Source organism: Myiozetetes cayanensis, unplaced genomic scaffold (assembly GCF_022539395.1).
Source record: "Myiozetetes cayanensis isolate MyiCay16 unplaced genomic scaffold, myiCay2020 scf16, whole genome shotgun sequence".
Lineage (NCBI taxonomy): Eukaryota > Metazoa > Chordata > Aves > Passeriformes > Tyrannidae > Myiozetetes > Myiozetetes cayanensis.
The window spans coordinates 15998997-16013255 of NW_026087270.1; the positions used below are offsets into that span (position 1 = coordinate 15998997).

The 14259-nt window shown below is 48.7% G+C and overlaps 1 protein-coding gene across 3 annotated transcripts; it reads right to left on the reverse strand.

The window, feature by feature from the left end:
- Positions 1-421: 421 nt before the first annotated feature.
- On the reverse strand, positions 422-14259 carry DRC7 (dynein regulatory complex subunit 7). 3 transcript variants are annotated; one of them, XM_050311308.1, is made up of 17 exons: positions 14248-14259; positions 13085-13229; positions 12572-12746; positions 11592-11717; positions 10359-10553; positions 9941-10084; positions 9395-9616; positions 8571-8672; positions 7670-7742; positions 7044-7172; positions 6065-6193; positions 5236-5462; positions 4139-4354; positions 2895-3005; positions 1698-1799; positions 890-1020; positions 422-753 (listed from the first exon to the last, which is right to left on the reverse strand). In XM_050311308.1, the coding sequence occupies exons 2-17, from the start codon at positions 13216-13218 to the stop codon at positions 672-674; spliced, it is 2298 nt and encodes a 765-aa protein (XP_050167265.1). In that variant the 5' UTR covers positions 13219-13229; positions 14248-14259; the 3' UTR covers positions 422-671. The 3 variants fall into 3 exon arrangements, with proteins under 3 accessions (XP_050167265.1, XP_050167266.1, XP_050167267.1); XM_050311309.1 differs by lacking the exon at positions 14248-14259 and adding an exon at positions 13554-13698; XM_050311310.1 differs by lacking the exon at positions 14248-14259 and having other exon boundaries at positions 7670-7739; positions 13085-13506.

Below are 14259 nucleotides of genomic sequence, written 5' to 3' on the forward strand. Positions count from 1 at the left end.
AGGAGCTGCTGATCAAACTCAGAGCTAAAAAAGCAGCTTTCAGGAAGTGGAAAGGAGGACAGGTGGCCTGGGAGGAATACAGGGAAATCCCATGGCAAGCGGGGAGGGACTAGAGATCCTTTCCAATTCTATGATTTTATAATATGCATTTGCTGGTGTTTTGGCAGCTGCTGTGTCCTTAATGACTGTAAAAGTACTTTTAAATTAATTTATTCTGGTGTCTTTTCTGGTAATGAATTAACAAGTATTAATTCATAACCACAGTGCTATGTGTGGGTTTTGTCATTGGAGAGCTCTAAATGAGGTCAAAGAAATTTTATGTTTGTGGTGAACTCACCAGTTCAAAATCTTGGTTTGTACAAAACTAAATTTGAATTTGTTAAAATATTATCATGTTGGAAAAGAACTGGTATTCCCAAATAGTCCTGCTCCTGATGTCAGCAGCTATGGATCAGGTTTGGGGAAGAAAAGCCCCTGAGAGACAGTGTCAGACTTGAGTCTCCCACATGATGGGATTTCACGAGGGAACAGATGTACCTGCAGATGGGCCTTAGAACAAAAGAGAGAAAAGAAAAAGACACAGAATGCTGCAAGTTCATTAAAATCTCCTAATGCATCTGATGATAACGAGAGAACTGCAGGCAACTAGAGAGAAGGAAGGAAGGGAGAAGTCAGTCGTGCCCAGCCAGGCGGGGATTCCTGAGCAGCGCCTCTTGAAGAGAATGGGATTTCTGTTGTGCCAGCTGCTTTTCCCTACAACAACAAGGGGGATATCAGAGGAGAACTGCAGTGGGAATCAACTATTTCGCAGAACAGCTTCAGTGCCAAGTTGCCAGGGGGCTGCCTTGTAGACCTGCCCTGTGCACTGCTCAGGCATCACTCCCGATACCTGCCGTGTCTCTTGAGTCTGACCATACTGGAGTTGGTTGCAGCGTGATGGGCACGGATTCCATCCTCCTCCCAGTTCCTGTTCTCCGAAAGAAGAGAGCTCTGGGAGCTCTTCTGCCGCTTTTGCAGCGCCTGTGAGGGAACAAGCAACCAGAAGTCAGGGCAATAGAGAGGAGAGTGAGGAGCAAAGGCTCACAAAAGCACAGCTCAAAGTTCAGGGAGCTGAGATGAAAGAAACCATAAATTGGAGCTGATTTATTTTCAGGGAGCAGCAAAAAGTTTGAGATGAGGTCTTGTGAGAACAAGAAAACAAGGGAAAACAAAACACGTGGAACAGCAAGAGGCAACAAAACCCCAATGTGTTGCCTCACTAGAGTCAAGAAGCCCTGGAGAATCAAACTGGCTCTGATTGAGATAAGGACTAAATTTCACTGCAGAGCTATTTTGTTCTTTGATCTCACATGGTAATGACAAAAAAATAAATTATATACATATACAGGCATGGCCCTCTTAAAATATTTCCCCCATAATCCTTATTATCAACTATTTTCTTTATTAACTAAACAAAATAAACCAGTAATCTTTCTCAGTGATTGGAGTTTATCTAGAAAGTCACAAGGTAACCATAGCATGACCATGTTATATTACCCTAGGAAGTCATTTGAAGCTGTGCTGACTTACACCATACTGAGATTTGTCCCAGTATATTTTAATGATCCTAAAAGCCCTCTAGAGGCAATTCCTCAGAGGGGAAAAAGCTTACTCTGGATTTCTTTGGGTAGATGTGTTAAACGGTGGCATGAACCTACCATGGCTTCGTGCTGACCTTCTCTCTTTGCAGCGTTGTACATTGAAACTGTCAATTTAATATTGGCCTCTTCATCCTCACGAACCTTCAAGACATTTAGCACCTTCCAAGAAATCAGAAGAAAGTCAGCTTTCCCACAAAATGACTGTACTTCATGTACTTTATGTACTTTACCTGCTACCAGAGCAGATGCTGCATACAAGACTTGTAGAATAAGGGTAAATATGTATCTATGCAAATATGTTCATATCCCATGGGTCAATCAAGCTGATAGTAGTCTTAATTTTAGATTGTTACTCAATATGAAATTTTTGAACCCAGCTATTTGTAATAATTGATAAGAAAGCTTTTCTGGAGTCACAGTCTTGGCACTACTTTTGAAACTGCACCAAAAGCTTTGGCTTGTGCTTTGTCTTATGCAGGATATGCAGCACAAGCAGTGTGAATATTTCATCTGTTGATATATTCAGATTGAGAAATTTGGCAAGGTAGTTCATGAGGTCACAGTGAACTACCTTCAAATTTCTGGGGAAAAATGGAACTTTTGCAATGTTTTTCTTAATTATTGCTAATAACCTGGGCTAATGTAGTCGAACATTCTCTCTGCATCTCCTTCAGGGGTTTCTCTTCCCTATAAAAACATTAAAACCCAATCCAATAGCTGTGGCTCCATCTGCTAGAATGGCTGTATTTATCATGAAGTAATTAAAAAGAACATGGATTTGTTACACCGGTCACAGTGTGATTAACAGTAGAAGCAACGTATTTTATAAAGTATTTCCCTAAAGTTTCTCACAAGTCCCTTCAATATTTTGGATAGGACATCCTGGAAATGCCTATCAACTAGGTACAGCATTGCATACAATATCCTTTCATTTTGCTCTCATTCCCAGGCAAATTGCAGGTATGTTTCCAGGTGCCCCCATTCATATATTGCCATTTGCTCCCTGAAACTCTCTTCCTCACAGGGAATGAAGAGTAAGAGCAGGAGCTGTGACTCTCCATAAATATACTAAAGCTACATCTTCACCAAGCAGTGGCTGGGGAGCAAGCATGATCATTCAGCATGGAGACCAACTTTGTGACACCAGAGTCTTATTTTTACGACAGTTTATGCTGAGGATGCTTTGGCAACCAGTCAGCTGAAACTGTTTCCACGCCTGATCAACTCTGACGGTGTGGCCGCCTCCCCTGTTACCTCTGCTTCAGATTCCCGGACTTGGTGCTTCAGCTCCTTCTGGTCCTTTCTCAGCTCCCACAGCAACTTGTACAGGTGGAGCACGTTCTTGTGTTTCTCAGAGGACCATGGCTGGAAGCAGATAAGTCAGTGAAAAACAGCAGCACTGCCTGGATGCATGGGATCAGGTACTCTGCTGACAGAAACTGGCACAATCCTGCCACAGTCCACAAGGCGACTCTGATTTCCAGCACTGAAACATCGAACCCATGGTCAGCATGGGTTTATTAGATTTCATTTTGATTGGGAATCCATCAGCAATGTGAGACAGATGGCAAGTCTTGCACTTTGCTGATGCTGCTGGTATATGATTGGAACCATATTGCAGGGTTACAGATGGAACAATGGGACTCCAGCAATTGTTTTCTGCGTATTCTCCCCAGTGGGAAATAGGATTTTTTTAATGTTATGCAAGCTGGGTTTTTTTTAGTTTCTGTATTTGCAACCTCTCTTTGTTTTCCTTAAGTGTAATTCTGTAGCATCACTGCAGAATTTACTGGCAGATTTCTGCCCCCAGTTACAGACTCACATCAGTGATGTTAATGGAGTGACTGAACCCTGGGCTCTAATGAGGTAATTTGGCTTACTGGCAGCACTTCACTCTTTTTAGAAAATCTTTTATTTAAGGCTATCTATCTATCTATCTGTCTATCTATCTATCTATCTATCTATCTATCAGCAATGTATTAAGGCTCAGTATCTTGCTCTGTGTCTGCAGGGTAAACACTGGAGATTTAAGAAATGATGGGGCCCGAGAAGTGCATGGCAGAAATGGAGCTAAAACACGGGGTGTCTGTCTCTGCTGCTCTGCTCTATCTCTTCTTGAAGAGGGAACAGCAGAGGAAATTTCAGCTACCCTGCCATGAATCCACAGAATTGAGCCCAACAGCTGCTGAACCTGCATCTTGCAAGATCCCAGGGGCTGTGGGATCTGCCTGATGCCCAAGTCTGGGAAGATGACCTCAGGCATGGCTAGAGGAAGCCTTTCACACTACTACGTCCTGCATGCCCAGTCACTCCCAGCATGGCAGGGCATCTCCAGGGCTGTCCGTGTTGTGGACAGGGGCTGTGAGGGAGCTGTGCAGGTAGAGCAGAGGGGCAGCATGGAATATGTCATGCTTGTAGTTCTTCCACTGACATTTCACCTTCCCTTTGTGTCTTGTGATCTAAAAAGATTTCAGGATAAATGTGGTTTTTCTTCATACCTGGTATTTGACACACGTGTCTCGGGTCAGGAAGATTTCCTCTCCTTTCCTATCCCTCTGTATTGCTCTGAAGAAAGCCACCTTCGAGGCAATGGTGTCATGATCCTCGAGGTGATAAGTCAGCTGGATGCTGTCATCTTTGATCATAAAGATACGCTCCTCTACATCTTCGTCAGCAGGCTTTTCTGGATTTCTGTGGAAACACTCCTTGATTTGCTAACGGAGGGTGAAAAAAGATATGGAAGCAGCTTAGACAACACAAAGCTGGCAAGATTTACAGAATTCAGTAAAAAACAAAGGTAAAAATTGTGCTTTTTTGACTGGACTACAATGACATCTCTTGGCCAGTGGTCCTACTGTTCTTGTCTATGTCTGGAAAAAAACCAACCACAAAGCTCTTTAAGGCAATACAGAAGTGTCCTATCTGTGGAGCTGAGTATGCTTTCTAAGCTCCAAGTTAGCTTGGGATGCATCCCTGCCTGAGGGAACTGCAGGTAGCAAGGTATTTTGGTGCACAGCAAAGTTTCCCACATTTCCCAACACAGGGATGGAAAAAGTAGTATGTTGGGTGCTGATGCAAAGACAGGCCACTGCATAGCTCTGTCTTGGCAGCTGAGCTATCTGAGTCATACATACTGACAGATGTCAGATTTCCTCCTCCTTCTGTTCTGCAAATCAGACCTGACAAGAGGAAGAGGTAAATTACCTGCTGGTAACAAATCAGTGATGGGACACTTCATCAGGAACCTAAAACAGTATTAGCCTGGGCTCAGCACACAAAATCATTTTACCAATTTTGAATCTTATGAAAATTTTGTTCCAAAGTCATAGTCAAGGTTTTTTTTTTCCTTCCTCTGACACACACTTTCCAAGGCTTAGTTTCATTCTAGCAGTTCGTGACAACTGGTCACACTGTAGTTCTCTGTCAGACAAGCAACTGTGAGACACAGCAGCTGGACAAGGCTTGGATGCCTCATCTGGAGTTCTGCCTCAGCCATGCCCACTGAGAATGAACTAAAGCCCCAGGCAGCGTGTTCTGCACAGTATAAATATCACAGTGACACATTATTCTGTGACATATTATTCCTTGCCCGTACCACTATGGGCCGGAGGTGAAGATCAGGTCTGGTGCCAGCCATGCCCATTCCGTTCTCCCTTTCGCCAAACTCCACGTGCCGGATGTGCAGGAAGTCATCCCGGCCCACGAAGTACTCGGTCATCTCAGTAGTGCTTTCAACGCGTTTCCGGAGGTCATCGGCTCGTGCCTTGTGGTAAAACTCCATCGTGTGTCCAGTCTCTGGTTCCAGCGACGTGTAGGTGTGAGCTGAGGGCATACAATTACATTTTCAGAGTTAGCACCCCAGCCAGTAAATCAAATAAATACATGTAAGAGTGTAAGAAGGGAATGTTATCTCGTCATTGCTATGGCCTAAGGATTGCAGGACAGCTTTTCAGGGCCGCTGCCTCCCTTACACAGTAAGGAAGTAGCGAGGGGAGCCTGAACCCTGCTCTTCCCAAACCAGGAATGGGCACGGCCACTTTGGGTGAAATGCTGCTTTAGCAAAAGCTCTGCTGCAGAACTTTCCACCAGCTGCTCAACACCGAGAGACCAAACATAATTCTGAGAAAGTTTCTACTTCTATCACCTCTACTGGTAAAAGTACATTGTATCACCCCTGTATGTATTTTTCTAATACCTAGAAAAGCACAGAGCTGGGGGAGCAATGCCCAGGACTGGAAGCAACAACCCAGTTCTCTACTCTCCACTGGAGACCATGTTATTTATCTAGGCAATTTAACCTACAAATTCCCTGGTCATCCCCACTCCCCTGGACCCTCTCTTCAACTTTGGGCTTTTGCCACTCCTAGAAGAGATTCATATAAAGTCCCATGAGCTGCAGTGACTGCTCAGATGAGCTGGAATACCTTTAAGAAGGAGGGGATGTCCTGGCTTGAAATAGTCTGTGGTCAGCTGTGTTTGTTTATTCGTTTCTCTCATATCCAACATGTCTTCTCGATTTTTGAACCACTCTGTCACCTCCACTACTTCAGTACCTGGCAGGAGACAAGTCATTTTGCAACCTTACCTCACCCTGTTGGACATGGTAAAATTCATCAGGTGAGCTCTCAGTGTCTGTGCAAGTACCCTGTGCTCCTAATGCAGCCACAGTGGACATAGCATGGTCACTGGAACTGGCCCTGTGCACAGGAGTATTTTGTACATGAATCCTAATCTACATTTGAATTATGCCTTAAAGAGGGTTTATTCCTCTCCATCAGCCAGAACTAAATGAATCAGCTCAGGGGTAGAACTTGACATGGCAAATGGCTATGGTTAGGCAAGAAAAATTCCATCCCAAATACTTAATAATAGTGTCAGGAGCAAAAGGAAATGAGGCTGGAGCATCACACTACCCAAGAGGGCTGAGGGCAGGACACTGTATGTCCACCCAGAAATCTGCATGGTTTCTTGGACCAGCTGCTGAAGAATAATGTTTTCAAGCACAGAGATATCCTCAGGCTGTAGCTGCCCTTTTCTATAGCTCCTGTTGACATCAATAGGGATAGTGATACTGTTGGATTGAATCAAACCAGCCTTCCATTTCTCTGATGACTGAAAATCCAAGCAGCTGACCTGTGACACTGAACAGCTTCATTGGGGTGTAGAACAGATTCAAACTCTCATGGAAACCTTTATCAACGCTGGAAAGTTCTGGGGCTTGACCGACAGTGAGCGTGATGAAGAGTTTGAGGATATGGTAGATAAGTCCCCCACAAATGTGAGAGGAGGATGAGAAAACACAAGAGAGACTCTGGCAGAAAAGGGGCCACCTCCCCCTTTCCATCAGCATGCCCAAGGCTGTGTTTGCTCAATGCACTGGGTGTGTTCACTCATCCCTCTTACAGTCCGAGTCTCCGTAGATGGTGAGTCGTTCCACCAGCCCATCTCCATTCACGTATGGGGCCCACTTCTCCAGCTTTGCTTGCTTGTATGGGATCACCTTCTTCCCTTGGGAATACTGATTCTCAAATTCTGCAGTGTGCAAGAGAGATGTCAGGAAAATTGACTCCCTTCTACTCAGCCCAAGAGAGAAGAATTTAAGAGGGAGAAAACCATGGTCTAAGGGACACCATGTATTTACTGATTGCCTTCTGCTGCCAGTAAAGCTGTTCAAACCCTGTCTCTTGTGCTTTAATGTTATAATGGTATAATAGTTACTTTCTCTCCCAAAGCAGGTATTTGATAATGCAGGGGGGCACAGGGGGAACAGAAAGACCATCCCAGCCAAAATTCCCAGCTGGCAGGAAAACACAGTGTGGGGGTGTGTCTGTGGGAGGGTTCCCAGGTGAGACAGTGCAGCATTGAGGGCAGGCATTCAAACCAATAGCTGTTGTTGCCTTCATCTCCTGCACTTCACTGCTACCCCTCGACTATCCTGAAGGGAGAACTCTCGAGTGAGATAAACCAACGTGCCAAATCCACTGAAAGGTTAGCTGAGGGGCAAGAAAAGGCACAGAAAGAATACATACCTCTGCAAGACACATTAATTCGGGCCACCCACGATAGCGGCATCTCAAAACTCACGTCTCTCTCATTTTCCTTCTGAAACAGAAGCAGAGATTTGTGGTTTTGGCAGCTTCTCTTAACTGTGCCAGGAGGCATTTTGGCTCTGGAGAGTGCAGCACAGTGATCAGAGCTCAGCACGTGTGAGGCTGAGCTGGTCCTGAGGAACACAGTGGCATTTATGAGAGCGCATCCCTACTCGACCCTAATGAGATTATCTTTTCCTGGCTAATGCTCGTGCTGGACATGGGATATATGTCACAATTGCCATAATGACCAGTTTATTTTATTAAGACCATGAAGGATGTTTTGCTCCCCAGTTATGAGCACAGGCTGTGCTCATATGAGCACAGGAGAAGAGTAGATAGCAGGAGGAAATTGTTATTGGCATTCCTCCGTCCTGCTTTATCATGCTGTCTTCTTCCAACAGGACAACATACCATTTTTTGCTTACAGTATATTACAGTATATTAGAGGACATACATTATTTCTGTATTTGGCTGGCAGCTCCACCTGGCAGCCAGGAGGGCAGGGTGCTGACCAGCACAGAAAGAGTGTCCATAAAAATTTCAGTCTGGAATTTTTATTTTTTTTTTAATTACTTCATCCCAAAGGTCCATGCACTGGAGACATACAGAGCTCCCCTGCCGCTTAGCACACCAGAAGTACCACCTGAGGCCCTGCTTCAGAGAACATCAGAACTCTTCAAGGCTGAGAAGTGATCTGAAGTGCCAACCCAAACCTGACCGGAGTAGCAGTGATCTGACCTGGAGAGGGCAGCAGGCAGGCAGACACACACAGGCCTATGGACACACAGACTGGATACAGCATCCCCACTGCACGAGAGCCACCGTTTGGGTCACTCACCATGTCATCCATGTCTCTCTCAGATGACTCTGTGAGCTGCTTGTTGCTCTCTGGAAGCATAATTTCCCAGCGGATGGCATCACTCAAGTCAAAGCTGAGATCCTTGGCCATACAGAAAAAAATCTCTTTTAACTCCAGGGCAGTCTCAAGGGCCTGAAACTAAACTGAATGCTGCATTGATATGTCTGGGGTGCTCATTGGTATGGCTGGGTGTCAGAGAGTTTAAAGATACTAGAGACTTAAATCTCAGGGACGTGAGCTTATCAGACTCTTGGCTGGCTGGTGGGACCCCAAAGACTCTCCCTGTGCCTGGAGGCTGCAGATCCTTTTCCTCCTGGTGCCTCTGCCACAGATGAGAGCAAGTTGCTGGAAATGCTTCTACCTCCTTCCTAGGGCCATGCTTGGCCCAGAGGGCAAGTTACTCTGACTCAGACCCTCACCTCCCAGATTCTGTGTCAGCTGGGGAGTACCTGAGGTGTGGAAAGAGCCTCATCAAGGTCCTTCCTGCCTTGAGCCATGCCTGACAGGTTTGAAACACCCTCTGCCTCAAAAGCTCTTATTTGAGAGAATGAGTGTCTAGCCAGCCTTAAAAAAGCTGAAATTCTAGCACTGTAAGGGTTTAATAGGTGTGATCTGTATTTTCTAGCTCAGAGTCTGGGATGTCCTGGAGTAGTTCCAGGGTCTATTGAATCAGAGCAACATGACCAGAGCCAACACAAGGAATGAATAAGTGGAAACTGGACCACTACTGATCTTGGACTTGCCCAGGATTCATGTCAGCCCAGCTGTCCCTTGCATGCCCAAGGTGCTAAAGGGCTCCTTACCTTGCAGCCCTTCCGGCAATCCTGCATGTTCACCCAGTAGTTCCTGTGGTTCCAGATGCTCTCAATCCCAAGGAAGCACTCATCTGTGGTGCTGTGGCTGTTTCCCGTGAATGGATTGATGAAGAAGGTCTCAGGGACCTTCCTCTTCCCAGACAGGACCAAAACCCACGCGTGCACCCGTAAGCCATGCAGAGGGTCTCGCTTGGGCTTTTCCTGTACCTCCTGTAGCACAGAGGACAGAACAATAATTATCGCCACTTTATTACCAATTTAATCCAACCCAATGGCCATCTTATGCTTTCCTCTGCCCACTTTCAAAGCACTCCAGGCCCTTAATGTTCTTCCTGAGAGTGAAGCAGTACATACCTGGCACATATTCCTGTGCCAGCACACACAGTGCTCCCAGAGGCCGAGTGCTCATGGCCATGATCAGGGTTGTGTCATACTTCATGGAGGGGACTGGTGAACTCCTCTCTTTGGCCTTTGACCTATGTCTCAGCTCTTCCTCCTCGAGCTTACAGTGAGGTGGACCTTGCTATAACTTACCGTGACCACTTCCTCTTCTTCTTCCTTCTTTTGAACATCATCAGCTTCTTCCTTCTTCTTGGCCTTCTGCTGAAGCTCAAACTTGCTCTGTGGCTCTGCAAGGATCTTAACTCTATACTTTCTGGACTTCTTCATCACTGGTACCTGACAGAGATCAAGAGAAGGGAGAAAATGTATGGCTTACAGGTATCTCCCACTTCCCAAAACTCGGCAGTTTGCAGTACTGCAAACTGGAGGGCCTCTCAAGGAGCTGTGGAAAATCACTCAGAAGATTCCTTGGTGAGGTTGCCGGCACAGACTGAAAGCCAGTGCGGACCTGAAGCTATTCCCCCCCTATCTCAGCTCAGGAGCTCACTGGCCATGAACAGGCTGAGCATGCATGCTGGGCTCCTCCCTGCCTGCTCGCTGCAGGTCTCACCTCCTGTGGCTTCTTGAGCAGCGGGCACAGGTCCTGAGTCTGGTCCAGGGCACATATCTCCTGGGTGGCGTACCCATGCACGCAGTAGGCGTCGTAGCCGGCCCCGATCAGCAAGGAGCACAGCAGCACAGTGAAGTCAAAGCAGTTCCCCCGCTGGTACTTCAGGATGGTGGTTGGGGAATAGAGTGAACTGGGCTTGAAAGAGAGAGATCCATGTTCACAGTGCTTGTCTTGTGGAGCTGAAACATGCACCAGGCAGAGAGCAGGGGAGAGAGGGCATTGCCCACATCACTGGGCTCTGCACCCCTAGGGAATTTGGATATAACATTCCTATATGAGCCACAGACTCTAAAAGTCCCCTCTAAAGTGATGTGGGGAAATTCTGACCTCAAATCTGGTGACAAATTTAACCACAGGTAGAAATGAGCAAGGCAAGCTCATCAAACTGCTGAAAACCTAATGCTAAACACAACTCTGGAGCGGCGCTTCCCTCCATCTCCAGCTGCTCTGTCTGCAGCATTTCCATATCCATCTCCACCCATATCTCAGGCATCACCTTAGGTGACTAAGGCAGTCTCCATCTGCTAAATGGAGATACCTTCTCTGTGGTCACAAAGTGCCAGAGTTCCTCTTGAGACCCTGGGACTCTTGTGACACACTTGGCCAACATGTGGCCAGTGTAGACTGTTTGGGTCACTCCGTTGTCATTGCTAGCAAGAAGTGTGTTCCTTTTGTCTTAGCTGACGGCCAAGAACTTGCCCCAGCTCTGGCATCATCTTTCCTAACCTAGAAATCTCCCTTTAGCCATCCCAAAATACCCCCAAGATTGGGAATAGAAAGGTCTGAAGCCCCTAAGAACTGGCCACTGAGTCAAGCATCATCCCATAGGCTTTACATGCTCCTCTGTTCCAAGGTGCCTTGGTCTCCGGAGGGGAAGTTTGCCATGGCCACCCACAGGGGACCAGCTGGTCATCTGGGCTGGCTGAAAGCAGGGTCAGGCCTGGTCTTGTGGAAACGGTGCTGGATTACTTGAAAGGTACAACACTGAACACCCACCGGGATTGTGGATGCAACAGAGCGCACAGGGGCTGGGAAAATCAGGGGGTTGCCTAAATAATGAGGGAATGACGGAAGGGTCAAATTCCAGCCACTGGGGCTTCCCATTGTGTTCTGCTGAGAGGCCCTTCTGTCACCTCTCTTATGTTTCTGAAGGGGCTGCAGCTCCTTCCTTACCAGTGATATAGGACACTTGAGGGGCTCCATGGTGAGGTAATTAGAGACAAAGCTGGCACAGCCTGACCAGTGGTAGAGCTCTGGATAAGGCAGCAGGGTTGGCCTCAGCGTTGTGCTAACAAACTTCTGTAGGGCAACAAGAAGACTTTGTTTAGCCAACTGATGCCTGGTAGAGTTTCCTGTCCAAAGCCATCCTCAGACCACCCCTGGATGTTGCAGATCTCATTCAGGACCTCCCTAGAGCATATCAACAGCACCAGTATCCCTCCTCACCTGTTCCAAGATGGAAATTACATGGGGTTGGGAAGCTCTCTGTTTGACTGTGGCTGAAACTTTAAGCTCATCTCAGACATTTTCAAGCAAGACAAATAACTACTGCCCTTCCCAGCTTTTACATCCTCCAGCATGTTCTCCCTTGCATGATAATGATATAATAAATTTTGGGGAAAGCCTGTACAAAGCAGTAATTCCAGGTATCTTGGGGAACATCAGGTCCAGAACTAGACAACACTTGTGCAGCTTGGGCCCAGGGAAAAAAACCACAGACCACAAACTTCCACGTTTACTTCCTTCCCTGTAACTTCTGCAAAGTTCAGAGTATGACCTAACATTAGATCCATATTCCTTATCTGTGACTGAGCCTGGACCTTATCTATTTCACACGTTTCTTTTATTTTCCTCTTTGTTTCTGTGGTCTTTGCCGTTTCCTAAGCACCACGCTGCAGGGCTGTGAGCTGCCTGCAGCCCACATAGCACCACCACCATAAGGTGCAACGTGCTTGTGAATTTGGACAGCTGGGGTGTTGCAGTGTGGGGTTCTGTGTGCCTGCTCAGGGGCTGTGGGTTCAGCAAGAGGATTCCCATTCCCTTTGGCCAGGAGGGAAGGGAGGGCAAGCAGGGCTGCTGTCCTTCCCCAGCATTTGGCTCTAGGGAAGGTGAGTGCTCCCTGCACTGTGGCCCAGCCCCACACCACCCCATACCTCCACGCCACACTCGTTGACCGGGTGGAGGAAGAGCGGCTTGCGGTCAGGGCAGACGTGAGTGTACTGCTGGAGGAAATGGTCAGCGATGTGCAGCAGCTTCTTCTCCTGCCGGGAATTCGTCTTGTACGAAGGTGGTAAGTGGGACGTGTCAATGGAGCTCCAGTCAAAACCACTTCCGTGGCAGGAGGAGGAAGAGAGACACAGGTAATAAGGCAGGAGAATACAGGCAGGATGACCTGCTATCAAAACATGGCAAGCTGATGTATGCACAGAGACTCAGGGGATCTTTAAACAGCATGAGAGGCTCAGAGAATCTTTGCACAGTGGTGAATGGAGTTACAATCAAGTGAGTTGTCTTGTCTTGCACGTACACACTCTTGGACAAACACACCAGGCACACTTAGTCCACTCCCTGTGCAAGGAGACACCACATGCCATCCACACATGTGCAATCTCCCCATGGGCCCTGAAAGGGCTCATCCCAGTAAGAACCAGACACACATGACTTACGGTACATCACTTGAGACACTGTCTTCCTCCTCAGGCACCTTTGTCTCCTCGTCCTGGAGGCTGTCACTGATGTTCAAAGAGTTCAGGTCTTCTGCTGTTTGCTCCACTTCCTCATTCTCCTCCAGGACCTCCATTCTGCCTGGCACTACAGAAATACACACAGCAGGGTGAATTCAGAGTGGGACCCAGCTAGACAGCAACACAGCAACACTCGCATTGTGGCCACAGTGGTTTGTTATGTGAGCACGGCTGAAGCAGCTAGAAGCGTGACAATAAAGGGTGAGCACTGAAAGTGAGTTTGGACTAGGCTTGGTGGCTCTGTGTTCCTGGACACCCCAAGCGTGGGGGAGACGGCAGAGCAGGCAGAGCCTGGCTCAGTAGGGCACAGCACATCCCCACGTTCAGCCTGTGTCCCCGGTGCCTTCCACTCTGCCCGGGGTGCTGCTGGCGGGGCAGCAGCTCCACCAACCCGCTGTGCACGGGCCGAGGGCCGTGCCCGTCCCTGCGGCCGCCCGAAGGCCTTGGGGCGAGGGGGACGGTGCGCGGAGCCGGCAGCCTCCAAGGGCAGCGGCTGTTCGGTATCGCGCCCCGGCGGCGGCGGCGGGGCTGTTTGTTTGGCCGTCCCCGCGGTCGGGCTGACCCCGAGCGGGGCACACAGCGAGGGGGGAAGGCACCGCCCGGCCGCCCCCTCACCCCGCGGCTCCCAAGGGCAGCGCTGCCGCGGCCGCCGCCTGCCCGGGCCCGGCGCGGCGTCGCCATGGCAACGGGGACACGGCGGGGCCTGCGGCTCCCCCGGCCCTGCCACCCCCCGGCCTCCCCTCAGGGCCCCCGCCACACCTCTCCCGCCACGCCGGGCAGGACACAGACGCAGGTCCCGGGGGCTCCTTGGGCAGCTCCCCCCGGGCTGCCCCGGCCCCCGCTCCGCCGCCCTGCGCCTGCCCCGGCCCGGCCGCCCCCGCGCCCACAACGGCTGCCCCGGGGCCGTTGGGAGAGGGGACAGCGATGGGGCACAGCGAGGGGGTGACCCTGCCCGACAGCTCGGCTGAGCCAGCGCCCCTCCGAGACCTGCTCTGAAAAAACTCACGACTTTGGCTCTCTCGAAATAAAAGTTCCCCCCACGTCCCCGCCCCGCCATCCTTCTCCTCTGTTGCTGAGGCACTCACCCAAAAGCAGGC